The sequence below is a fragment of the Eublepharis macularius genome, chromosome 11 (assembly GCF_028583425.1).
Source record: "Eublepharis macularius isolate TG4126 chromosome 11, MPM_Emac_v1.0, whole genome shotgun sequence".
Lineage (NCBI taxonomy): Eukaryota > Metazoa > Chordata > Lepidosauria > Squamata > Eublepharidae > Eublepharis > Eublepharis macularius.
Window position 1 is genome coordinate 61494524 of NC_072800.1, and position 14092 is coordinate 61508615.

Sequence of the window (14092 nt, forward strand, 5' to 3'; positions counted from 1 at the left end):
GAAATGAAGACAGACAGATCCAGTATGATGCATCATGCCCATCAAATTCTGTATCATAAAATTTGGTAGAGAATTACTGCAGCACAGAATTTTGTGAAGATCTTTAGTTAAATATTTCTGGGGGGACCTTTGCAAGTCAGATTCAGCCTGCAAGCTTTACACTTCCCACTCACAACCTAAACAACTTGTGCAGTTCCTGCCCAATTTTATACGTATATATATATTGGTGATCTTCTGAAAACAACCCTGTTTAACTGTATTCTGGAAAGATACATCATGGTTATTTTCATTAGAATTCCAGGTCATATATGAAGATAACAACATCATGCACTTTACAAGATGTAACAGTGTATATTTCAAAAGAAACAACCTGGCTACAGCTTTGGTGGACTCCTTCCAAGACTAAGACAGCCTAGATTGATAATGCTATTGTTCAGTTTTATTTGGCTGTTTCAAATGATGTTTTTACAAGTATTCATATTTATCTTTGGCTGAACCTTAATTCATCTGTTCTCACATTGGGATACAAACCAACAGATACAAGAGATATCTGCTGGAAATATTTTTATCAAGACGGTGGTCTTTAAAATATTTAGTTTCCTTCCTTTGTTACAATCTCTTTTATTTCCCAAGCCTATTTGTTTGAGTACTTTAAGAGAACATCAATTTCAAGATAAGTCTATCGTCATTTGAAGAATTAGGAAATTCTTGTCATGTGTTACAATGTTTTGAATTATAGTTTTGTAAAGGAACCATATACAAAAGGGAACAGGTGGATCTGCCTCATATCAAAGTGTGTTTCCATCCAAGCTCTAAATGTTTTGGTACTGTGAAACACAATGATATTTACCACTGCAAATGTTTTTGTGGGAATGTTTCTGCCACAAGATACATACATACCCCACACACATGGGGTAGAAATATACCCCATATGCAATATGTGCTAGTTTACAGAGTTGTTTTAATAGATCATTCAGAAAAACACTTGCTTTGTTACCTGGTAACTTCATTGGCAGACACAGAAGAGATTTATTTCTGTGGGGTGGTCCATCACTCGTGTTTGCCAACAGGCACATCCAATCAGCTTGACAACCAGAAGTAATCCACATTTTCCCACCGTTTACAACATAATCATCCCCTTTCCTTACAGCTTTGGTCTTGATACCTGTTTAAAAGTAAAGAGGCAGGTAAGTGCTTCCTTCCAGACTCGGGATAGGAATCTGAAAATTCTGATGGTCCTTCAGTGGTATGGAAGAGATGCAAAAGCCATACTCTTGCACTTGGGGTTTCCCTGCTCTCTAATAAAGTGTTCCAATAAAGTGTGGCTAATAAAGTGTTATAATGAGCAATTCTTGCTTACTTTCATGCAAGGGCAGTGCAAAAATCCCTTTCAGATGTTAAACCACATGTGCCAGGAGTTCACCAATCATGCAATGGATGTAATGTCAGAGAGTCTTGACAACAGGAACAGATTTGGAAGTGAAAATGGTTCTGTGGCAAGCCAAGCTTAGAAGCCCCTGTCATGCTACAGGTCAGCAGGGGCCATTCAGCACACTGGCACGAGCAATGGACGTTAGCTCACCCACTGCTTCCTCCTGGAAACTGACAGCAGGAAAACACAATTGATGAGCTGATACCAATTAACACAGCTGATGAAGGGTCTAAACCAAGAGGCCCTGGAGGTGCTGGCAGGGGTTAGGCTCTGCTTGCTCCTGGCCACCAGTGGCCCTCTAGAGCAGTGGCCCACCAGGAAATTTACCTGCAAGTTAAATGGCCAGACTGTCCTCACTTGAGCACATGAGCTTGTGACTCATACCCACAGTCTCTTCCGTGCCCAGTTGCTTTGGTGCATTTGGACTTCGTAGAGTCTTTTTCATTAGACTTCTAGGTCTTATATCAGCACAGGGGAATTAAAAATACATGGCTTTATCTTCTTCATTAGTTGACTTTTCCGAATAATGTGCCTAGAAGACTCTGCCAGAAAGACTCACGTCAGGATATCACCCTACTTAACTGCAGTTCATAGTGAAGTACTGCAAAAACAATTAAAGGTTCATAAATTTGCTCTATTGCCAGGAGGATTCAAAGACAAACGTGACACAAGAAAAAGTCTAACATCTATAAATTTAAAAAATGGTTAGCTGGTGTTTGTGATTTAAGCAGGAAATGAAGCGATGTCTTATGGCACGCAGAGCTGTTTTCACCTAACTGACTATCTTCAGAACTGAGTATTTGATATTATTTGCATTGTAATAGCAAGTGCGCGCATATTGCTATATAATGATAGCATACGGTATGTCCAAACCCTGCAAGTTCTGGCTGTGACCCACAACCTGCTGAACTGTCCTCATATTACCCCTTTCCATCTAAATTGTCGAGGCAAACCCTAAGCATTGCTGAGCTCTGGATACCCCTTGGCCTAGTGTCTCCATAAAAGCTACTGCTATAACTGGTGAGAACAGCTGCAAGAGCTGGGAGCCTGTAGCCCTGCTTCTCCAACAACAGGTGGGCAACTGCTTCAAAGGATTAAAGCACAGTATGTAGGTGTCACAGGGCTGAATGGTCACAGAGTACCCAAACTCCCAGGCATGCCTAGAATTTGGCTGCCTGAGGTGGGGCTTTTGCACCTATGCAGCAGGATCCTAACCTTTCATCGATCTCATCAGAAAAGAGTGCCGTTCTGATTGGAGTGTTGAGCTGTGTTGATTCCGCACACATTGGATAATGCACTTCCAATCCTCTTTAGAGATAATTTGGAACTGAATTTTTCGTGTGTGAAACAAAAAATCCACTTCAAAATTATTGCTAAAGTGCATTATCCGAGGTGTGCGGAATCATTTTTCTGGAGCCCTGACTTTCTTTTTCACAGAGGGAATTTAACAATGGCAGTAGTAGTTTACAAGATGCAAAGGAAAGAGGCGGAATGCAACTGCCCAACCTGAGACTTTATCATGATGCAATCTGCCTAGTTTGGTTGAAAGAGTGGATGACATTAAAGAACAAGAAACTATTAGCCCTAGAGGGATATAAAAAAAATTTCGGATGGCACGCATACCTATGGCATGACAAAGTAAAGGTCAACTCGATGTTCCTGCACCATTTTGTAAGGAGAAGTTTATATACAATCTGGAAGAAGTATAGAATTTACCTACAAGAAGGAACCCCCTTGTGGGTGGTTCCATACGAGGTGATAGATCCGAGAGCTGTTGATAATGAACAACAATGTTTAACGTACAAAGAAATAACTAAAACTGAAGTATCTAAACTTAGAATAAAGACGCAAGAGGAACTATCACCTAACTATGATTGGTTCCAGTATAGACAGATTAGAGACTTATACAATTCGGACTCTGCAAAGGGGGGCATACGAACAGAGAACTCGGAACTAGAGCAGACCCTTCTTAAAGAAGACAAGAAAAGAATATCCAAGGTATACCAAGTACTGTTGAAATGGTATACTGAGGACGAGATAGTTAAAACACAGATGGTGAAATGGGCTATAAATTTCAATAAAGAAATAACAATGGAGGCATGGGAATACTTGTGGAAAACTACAATGAAGATAACGACATGTACTAATATTAAAGAGAACATTTACAAAATGATTTATCGTTGGTACATGACACCAAAGAAGATTGCGCTAGGGAACTTGAATACTTCTAATAAATGCTGGAAATGTAAGAAACATGAGGGCTCCCTCTATCACATGTGGTGGTCGTGTGAGGTAGCTAGGCAGTACTGGGGGGAAATAATAAGAGAAATGAGTGAAATTTTACAGTTTCAAATAAATAAGAACCCAGAACTCCTGCTACTAAACTTGGGAATGGAGGGAATTCCAGCCCATCATAGGACGTTGATATTTTATATGACAGCAGCAGCTAGACTTTTGTATGCGCAAAAATGGAAAGTACAAGAAGTGCCAACTATTGAAGATTGGATCTACAAATTGCTGTACATGGCAGAAATGGACAAGATGACAAGAAAACTGAGAAATCTGGACTCAGGGCAGTTTAACACAGACTGGGAGAAGCTGAAACAATATCTGGAGAAGAAATGGGAGGTGGGAGGAAAACTGTGGCAGTTTGAGAACTACTGAAGTATAATAAAAGTATAAAAGAGAGGGGTGACTTTACCGGGGGAGGAAGAGATAAATGTGAATTTATAAGCAGTTAGATTAACAGATTGATATATATATAGATATATATAGGTTAACAGATAGGATATTGATAGAAAATAATTAATGATAAGGTTTAAATACGAGGATTGAGTAACCAACAATATTTTCTTTCTTTGATAAGATTTATATGCACCAAACTGAATGTACAGAAGAGTCAAATTGATTGACTATGTGATGAGCTATATAGAATTACCATAAAAAGATAGAATGAGTAATATATAGAGAACAAGTCAAATTGTTTGATTTAAATGTAAGATTTTTATGGTTTATGATATATAGGTGTATGATATATAGAAATATTTAAAACTGGAAAATGGGATAAATTGTTTATCCAAGATGGAAACAAAGATTTACAGTTTGGGTGTATAACAAGAAAAGTAGTTAAGGATGTACTGCTTAATATAATGGAGAATGTATATCTGTTTTAGACAGAGGAATTTAATAGAAGCAAGGGAAAAGGGACAAAGGGTGGGAAAGCTGTTGGAAGTCAACAAAAGGGGGGGAAAGGGAGGGGGTTAGAAATGAAAAATTTGGGGAAAATTGAATGTAATGTAAAAATAACGGATTCTAACCCAATAAAAATTTTTTCAAAAAAAAAAAAAAACAATGGCAGTAGTAGGACTAGGGAGAATTTACTAATGGCATTCTGGCTAGCAAACTCAACTTCCATTCCTTTAACTGGGGCCTGCACAGAACTCCTCTTCAGTTCGGTACTAAAATAAATGGAACTGCAGGCAATTCTGTAGGTTGTCCACCATGATTAAGGTATATATTTTAGACATCCTGAGCACTGTCCAGTCACTTACCAGCAACATCTGAGCCTGCCTCAGGCTCACTGACCCCTAAACAAGCCACCACATCTCCTGCAATAGTTGGGGCAAGAAACTGTTGTTTCAGCTCATCAGATCCAAATCTGCAATGTAAAATATTCAGATATTTTATCTGCTAAGTTTTTAAAAAAAAGATATATGAACAAGAGTTGTTTGATAGGACCGCTTCTCATACAGAAAAGGATGGCAGGATGGTGATGGTTTTGTTTGCATAGGTCTTTTCTAAATACAAATGCAGAAGAAACATACAGTAAAAGTAATATATAAAACTACTACTTCAAATTGAAGAGAAACAAAAGAAATCACGGACACATTTACAGTTGGATTCTAAAAAACATCAGTCAAGGGCTATATTCAGAGCTCAAGCACAGTTTATTCTTGGGTTTGTGCATTCTTGGTTTAGGAAGTTTTCAGACTGACCACAATTTCTTGCAATGTCTGAACCTGGGTGCTTCAAGAAATGGGTTTTTTTTCTTGTCCGCACACTGTAGCTGGAATCACAGTTTGTTGTCAAGAAACAAATTCCAATCCATTAACATACCCCCATGTTTGAACATCACAACAAACTGCTTATACTGAAGACTTCTGAAACTATGCATGAGGAAAGATGGGGGGGGGGGTTGTGATCCTGAGGATTTCAGGCTTTTTTTTTACATTTCTTGAATAAACTGGGAATGGATATCTGAATGCAGTCAAGGGCTGCTTTGCAATTGTTTCCAAGCCAAATACAGCCCATGGACTGTGACCTGCAAACAGAAAATCTGCTGGTTTTGCAGTCCCAGACAGAAAGCAAAAATAGTTTTATTAAGCCCATAATGAGCCAGTCTACTGGGTTGGTGAGCTATATTAAGCTTGATGTGCTATAAGTTATACAGGTCTGTTCTAAGTCTCTTATGTTTGACTGTCTATTTCAGACCCAAAGGTTCCACTTTTGCCCAAGAATTAGGGAGAGGGGAGAATTAGGGAGGGACTTCTCCAAAATATATTCTAAAACATGGGGTCTAAAAGTAGCTAGGCATCTGCTGAAGAGTAGCTTGTACATGTCCTACAAGTCACAGGTAAAGATCACAAAACATCTTTTCTAGGCTTTTGTGGGGCAAATATGCAGTTTTGTAGGGCAAGAAGGCAGAGTTTTTTATTTAATCCCATTCTCCTGGCTTTCCGCAAACTATGCTAAACTGAATTATTCAGGAGAGCTTTTTTATGCTGGTAGGACTGTGCTGTTTCAAAATGGTTCAGAGAGATGCTTTGGAAAAGGAATAAGGATTGCAGATTATACTACTGTGTGTTGCTGTAACCTATTGCATTGTTTAAGAGATTTTTCATGCTGCTGCTTTATTTCTGGTGCTGTTTCCAGGACAGAACAAAACTTGGTAACATGCCAGGGTAGCAGTGGGGAGTAGGTCAGGGTATTTTTCATTACTCAGAAGTAGCTCTCTTTAAAGAAAAGGACGGCAACCCCTGTTCTAAACTAAGAGTCTGGAGATCAGTTCTTAGAAACTACTCATACTAGAGCTTATAACCTCATTGGTACAAACAAATTACTCACATAGCCTTTGTACTCTCTCATTTGCTAATGTATGCTCAAGTAATCATAAGATTGCAGCACACAAACTATTAATCCTGGATTGCTCCTAAAGGCTTTAAACAGGAAGAGTCATCTGGAGAATGCCCTATTTATGCTGAAGACTTTGTAGTATAAAAGACATGATGACCGTAATATAACCGTCTCCCCTTCATCAGCTGCTTCTGAGAAATTGAATAGAGATATTCTGGGCTGCAAAGAAGAAACAGATGATCAAACGCTTTTTAAAAGGGACAGTGAAAGTGCCCCCTGCTCATATCTGGTTGCAAAATTCTTAGCCAAATAAAATACGACTGTAAAGACATGGAAAGAAGCAGGTTTATTCTTTGCTTCCTCCTGTATCAAATACTCCTGCAGGATCTATTCATATTATTTCTATTGTGTCCACTGACTTATGTACAGGAAGGAATGTCAGACTGCATCCGCCCAAGGAAGCTTGCCTAGTGAACACATGAAGCTGCCATATATTAAATCAGACCATTGGTCCATTAAGGTCAGTATTGTCAACTCAGACTGGCAGCAGCTCTCTAGGGTCTCAGGCAGAGGTCTTTCACATCACCCACCTCTTGATCCTTCTGGGACTAAACACGAGACCTTCTCCATGCCCATTCGTCCTCTGTTATAAGGAAGTTATTATTCTTTGTATAGTAGATAGAAGTAGCCTCAAAACTCAACAAAACTTTAAAGCAATTCTTAAATGATTGGGAGGGGGGAGAATCCAAACACCATTATTACACTGACTAGATATACTCTTAGTGTCTGCATATAAATGTCCTCATATCCAAGGAAAATGCTTCCTTAATTCCTCTTAAAGAGCAATCAATTTGCTTTCTGACAGATGGGATTCTTCCTGAACAGAATAAAAACATGTCTAATGCATGCACTTCATTCTGATTGAACAGGGCCAACGGCTCCATTCTCTTAGTATGGGAGGAGGGTGGGAAGTTGATAGCTCTCCTTCGTTGGCACCTCATGGGGGAAAGCAGCTGTGAGGCATGTCGTGCAACCAAATAAATTAATTATAAATGGAGGAACTTTCTAATTAGGATACTTTATATAACATATTGCTAAAATTGTCGCTTCGAGTATGAACAGCAGGTAAGTTAAGACACACTATGCATGTCCCTTTTCAGCCCTTCCCTTTCTACCTGCCCTCCTGGTCACACAACCCACTTCAAAGTAGATGACAAGTTTTTCAGGACATGCTCTGTGTTTGACAAACAAATCAGGTAGAATTTCTTGTCAGATAATATATAACTAAGACTCATCAGAAACACCACCAACCTCGTAATTTGGTTAGAATTGGAGCCATGCTTTGATCTGCTCCAGGTTAGAATGCTATTTTCTGCGTGGTGCTGCCCCTGGAGACTGTACAAGTTCAATTAGTGCAAGATGCTGCAGCCAGGTTCCTGATAAGAGTTGGGTATAGAGAATGCGTCACTTCTGGACTATCAGATCTGTTGTACTTTTGTTTGAGCTTCTCATGGCTGTTTTATCACCTTTCACTGCTCTGGATTTTACCTGACACAGTTTCATCTGAATGTGCTGGTTTTTTTACAGGTTCTTTTATTTTTGCTGCCTTGATCATTGTTGCTGATCTGGGGGGGGGGGGGGCGGGGGCGGGGTTGGTTGCATTATTTTAGACTGGTTTTAAGGGTTTTGATGATTTGATGCTGCGTTTTGATTGATTGCTTTTAATAAAATGCAAGCTACATCAAGCAGTTTCCCCGAGAGAAATAATCCTAATAATGATAATAATAATTAATAGCGGGTCAGATCCAAACTAAACTGGCAATTTCCACTGATTCTCCCTTTCTGCTACAGACTCCCATCATGACATTCACCAGTTCCCACCCACCCCCAGCCCACAGGAGCAGCAATTTGTGGAGCTCAGGGGGGTGTAATGGGAGGCAGGAAAGCACGGGGAGTGGGAAGACACGCATGTACGCTCCCACACTGTGACAGGGGAACTGCAAGTTACACTGAAGACAGATTAAAAATTACCCATTTGGAGGTTATTTTTAATGAATTAATCTTCAGTGTGACCTGCAGCTCCTGTCATGCCAGAAAATGATGTCATTTTTCAGCATGATGGGGGAATGCAAGAGCGCGCACATGGGAGGTAAGTGCCCCACTGCCCTCCACCCCCCCGGTCTAATCTCCCCCAGTTTGGCCACTGGGGGCCTTGGCAACCCTATCTGGAAACTGTTGGTCTTTATGATGCTACTGGGCTCTAACCTTGCTTATCTACTGCAGACCAACATGGCTACCCACCTGAAATTAGCTCAATATTGTTTATTGTGATGGGTATTCTCAGACAGAAGTCTTTTGTGGCCCAGATACCGGATGTTCTTTAAACAGAGATGCCGGAATTGAACTTGGGATCTCCTGTGCACATAGAATGTACTCTTCCACTGAGTCACAGCCCCTTACACTGGATCCAGGTCCCTATAAATGTGGTGAACATGGTTCATGTGTAGTTAACAAGGTCTATGTCCCTTTCTCTCACCTCAACTACACTGCATGCAGCAAATGCTACCATTTTTGTGGGTGTTTTCTGTAGCTCGTGAATTGCTACAGGAGGTTTCTTTGCCACATTGTTGAAAAACACCACAAATGTAAGCCAAAACACTGGGGGGAATTAAGACATGCTTCAGCTATTTATTGATTTAGTTTAAAGCCATAGGGAAGAATTAAAAATACTAAAGTCCGTCTTGGGGACTACCCTCTACAGTCTATTGCATAAAGCTGCCATTTTATCCTCTGCAGTGCAATAAGCAACCTACAATTCTGGAGGAAGTGATTAAATGCGGAACTATGGTACTTGAATGCAGCCAGTAGGTTTATACCACGCATGTTTAAAGCACAGAAAAAATGTTCTTTGGAAAGATTTTTCAGGAGGAAGCCTTCCAGTTTATGACTACCTGAGCAAAGAGTCAGTACATAATAAATCATGGAAGAATATCTACATTTCCACCTTTGCCGAGGTACACAGAAGCACTGCTGTTTTAATTCAGAACGGAATGAGAGTAGGGAAGGAGACAAAACATCTTATGCATAGCTGTTAGCCCAACTGTGTTACAGTCAACAGTTATCTGTTTCCTTCATAATACTGGACTTCCAAGATCCAACATGATTGTGCTGATCAGAAGACAGGACTTTAACTTGGGAGACCCTAGGTTCAATGACTCAGTCACAAAGATTCTTTTCTTGTAGATGACGCAAGACCAACGGCAAACCACCCCTGTTAGTCTCATGCCATGAAAACCCGATCGGGGGGTAACCATAAGTCAGTTATGACTTGAGGGGACTCCCTATCGCCACAGAATATCGAAGTGATATGAAATTCTAGCATTCGTTGAGTCTTAAAAGCAAGCCCCCACCTCTGTGATGCTGATTCCTACAAAAGACCAGGGGAACCCTGGTCTACTCAGGGAAATACTGTAAAAACATTGTGTAACATGGTTAATTCTTATTAATGTTCTGGTTCCCTCAATCCCAGTTTGGCCCCAGAGCCACAAGCCAGAAGTGCTTAAGTTCCATACAGGCAAGTCCTAAATTGGATGTACATCAATACTGAGACAAACTACACATTCTGCTCAATTTCTGTGGTCGTCCTTTCCTGATCACCACCACTGCCACCAAAGGAGCCAACGTCCTACCAATCTGTTTTGGGACAGTGACACAGAGGTATGGGGGAATTCCCTCCTCCACATCTGCTTGTTGGTGCCAAACTACTCATCAGGAATTCCAGTCACAAAATTCCCATGTAAATATGTGGTTTGGTTCTATTTATACTGAAACAGAAGAGATCTTTATTTTCTCTCAGACAAATTCTTATGTAAACAATTTCTAAATTGCATGCTAAAAATCCTGTTGAGATTTTCCTTTATGGTCTTTTCAATTTTAGTGACTAGATGTTAAATTGCTGATACTTGCATCTTATTCTTTCTTGTTGAATTATTCTCTCTCATTGAATTTTTTCCACTCATCTTTTGCAATCAAGTATCCAATCTTGTTCTTGCCTCCATTTAGTTAAGTCGGTAACATAATATGCAGAAGAGCTCATTTTTAACTTGCTGGGTCATCTCACTGAGAGTACTGTAGTAAATTGCACATACCATGACTACTTTTATCTCAACCGCCTGTGACATCCAACTATTATATGCAGAAGCTTGGATAAACTAGAGTGATTCTTGCTACTCTGAAAACAGTGTAATCAGGAAACTCAGATATTAGAATGGTTGCGAATACTATTGTTAGCGTTGCCTAATTTGCAAAATGCTCTTTGATCTTTATTGCATTTCCGCCTTCACAACAACCCTGTTAAATAAATCCTTACATGGAAAATAAGGCAAAGAGATCACACAATCAGGCTGATTACATTTTGCACTGTGCATTTGCATCCTGACTCCAACTGCCTTCTTTGCAACCCCTCCCCGCGTCCTCTGAATTAGATATAATGACTGGCGGATCCTCATTCTCATGAAGCGAGCTTTAGATCACAAAACCATATACTCCGGAAAATTTTGTTGATCTTTTATTTTGTTGTTCTACCACAACAGACTTAATAAGGCTATCCATCAAATATTTGCATCTGATATGCCATGGAGGCTAATAGCAGGGATGAAAAAAAATTATCTGCATAATGACCGTGAATCACACTGTGAGTGATGCTTGATATTAAGAATAGGGATGGGGAGCTTTTCCATGCATGTGCTGATCCCTATAGCCAACATGTTGTCTGGGTCTTAAGAAGAGCTGCCAGTTTAGAATCTCTTTAGATGGATTATGTAAACGTGGTTGCACTGGAAGATGGACAGGAAGGAACTCCCCCATCCAACTGCAGGTAGGGACTGTACTGGAGATACAGTCATAATGCTTAATGTTTAATGCTTTTCCTGCATGCTTAAAGTGCTTTAGATGCATTATTGCAATAATCCATATGACACTTTGTAAATTGTTTGGAATAAATAAGAGTGGCCTGCTTAGAGTCACACAACGAATGAGATGCACCAGGAACTTTCAGGTCTTCCTTGCTGAATTTCGTCAAGTGTGTAATAGTTATTAGGCATACAATTGTATAGCTATAATTATCCCCCTTTAACAAGGAATTTGAAATCCTGTACTCCCTGAAGAAAAATATTCTTAACTGGAGGTAAACCGAGGGGAATTGGGGATTCCCACTGGAAACAGTTACCTTGCGAGGGCTGGAGTAGCCATGTCACTTTGCACCCCAATGGCCATGGGGACACCTCCACAGTGAATATTTCCCAGCTCTTCTGCCACTGCTATGCTGTAGGAAAAGTCCAAGCCCAGGCCACCATATTCTGGATATGAGAAAAATCAGTATATGTTTAAAATAATAAACTTGTTATTTAAACTCATAGAAGTGAATCCAATGATTCCTTTTCTTTATTTAAAATGTTTTAGTCAGCCTTTCTACAATAAAAGGACTCAAAGTGGACGAAGAATCTCAGAAAAGAAGTCCTCCTCTGTCATTTAGAAGAAAGGACTTTTTGGATCCAACTCACAGTTTTCAAACATACAGCATCAATTCTTTTTCCAGGAAAATTACAGTGAAGTAAGTGCATCAACAGTGAGTGTTGTCAATGCCCTTCATCTACCAGCACAAAAAAAAATCACAAAAAAACAAAACAAAAACCTGCTCTTGGCCACAGCATGCAAAGCCACTCAGTGAAGACTTCAACAGACTATCAGGCTTTCCGTTGTTATCACATTAGAGAACATTCTTTGACTGTGTAAAATAAGCCAAGAATACATTTTTGAAATTCAGTATGAAATGGACAGCGTGCCATTAACAGACATTTGGGAAAACAGCCCGACTGTTAATCTGGAATACAAAAAGTTTAGCACTTTGAATACTGACTTCATCTTTTTCTAAAGAACAAGTGGTAACACCATAGGGGTTTGGGCAATTCCTGGAGAAGACTGGTCTCTTCTGCATTTTCCTCATAAGTGACCTCATGCCTTTCTAGAAATCACCAAATCCCACACTGATACTGACAGACATTTTTTAAAAAAATGCTTTATATCATCAGCTGTTGGAATGCCACAAGATCTCCAGGAGCACAAGATCTCCGGTGGGCCCATGGCTATCCTATTATGAGCCAAAAACTGTTAATAACGTTCTACCTATTTCATACTTGATTTAAATTTCAACAGTGTTGGTGTCTCTTCTAGCAGCTGATATTAATCAAATCACAAGTTGTGATTTCTCAACAAGCTGAAAGAGTTTCAAGAATCCCTGTGTTATCACAGCCCTGCTAGATGCATACCTGTAGAGAAGATGGCACCCCTACCATCAATGAGGGACTTTAACACCCGAGACTGCCTTGCCTTTGGCTGCAACAACCCGGGTAGAGGGCAAACTTCTGTGCCCTCATGTGCACAGAAAGTTTGGATTACGCCCTTCAACATTCAATGTATGTATGTTCTTTGGTTTTTAATGTTCCCCTTTGAAAGCCAAAGACTCCATTCTATTCCCCCTTTAACACTACAATATACATATAGCAATATTTCTAGTTCTGTATTTAATATCTCTCATGTGGCTTCATATATTATTTGAAAGGGGACATATGGAAAATTTCAATTTAAAACAACACAAGATAACAATTACAAATGCATTTCATATGCTCTGTGTAATCTTAGAGATAAAGCATTAATGCTCCTAATTGCTTGGCATTTTGTGGAATACTTTGCAAAACCAAGCACTTTAAGAAATTGAGGAATGTCACACAAGCCCTCCCCCAAAAGCAAAACCAGCAACAGTGATTTATCAGGCAGAGAGGACCAGAAAATTAGGGCTGTCTCTGCTAAACAGGAACAATGGGCATGCTTAAGGACATGTAAAGTTTAAAAGGTATGTGTGTGAGGATAACACATGTATACATGAAACTGAAGCAGGATGGTATAATCATGGAACAAGTTTCTGATTTTGATGGATTTGGTCTTTCTACATTTCCGTTAAGGTTTCTATGGTGATGGCTTGGCAGCATGGTTTTAAATTCATGTTTGCGCGTTCCTGGGTGGAACTCATGAGGTAAACAAATTCAGAGGGAGTGCTGATTGATTGTAGCGCAGGGCACAGTTACTTCTATGCAAGATTTTAATTCATCAGGAAAGAGGTCGGAAAACATATTGTCTTCATCAGGGCAATCTATATTGCACATACTTCTCGTTCCTCCCTCTCCCACAAACGGTTGCCCTACACCGAATCAGAGCATTGGTCCCATCTAGCTCAATAATGTCTGTGGTGACTCTCCAGCACCTCTGGTAGAGAACAGTCTTTCGCATAGGCTTGCCAACTCCAAGCGGAGAGATTCCTGGACATTTGGGGATGGACCCTTGAAGGATAAGCCTTCAAACTGCAGGGGGAGGATGTGTATCAGATCAAGGAGGGATTTATTTTACTACATTCTTTTACTATGATGAAAAGGTCAGGGATATTTACATCAGTATTGGCCCGGTGTGACTCCT

The 14092-nt window shown here is 39.9% G+C and overlaps 1 protein-coding gene across 1 annotated transcript in view; it reads right to left on the bottom strand.

Annotated features, from left to right (window-relative positions):
- Nucleotides 1–14092, bottom strand: part of LOC129337545 (probable acyl-CoA dehydrogenase 6) — a 61990-nt gene that overhangs the window by 17350 nt on the left and 30548 nt on the right. The window contains exons 3-5 of the mRNA XM_054991331.1: nucleotides 11793–11922; nucleotides 4984–5090; nucleotides 998–1165 (exon numbers count right to left, since the gene is read on the bottom strand). Of these exons, the coding sequence (XP_054847306.1) occupies nucleotides 998–1165; nucleotides 4984–5090; nucleotides 11793–11922 (405 nt within the window). The remainder of the gene's footprint in view (nucleotides 1–997; nucleotides 1166–4983; nucleotides 5091–11792; nucleotides 11923–14092) is intronic.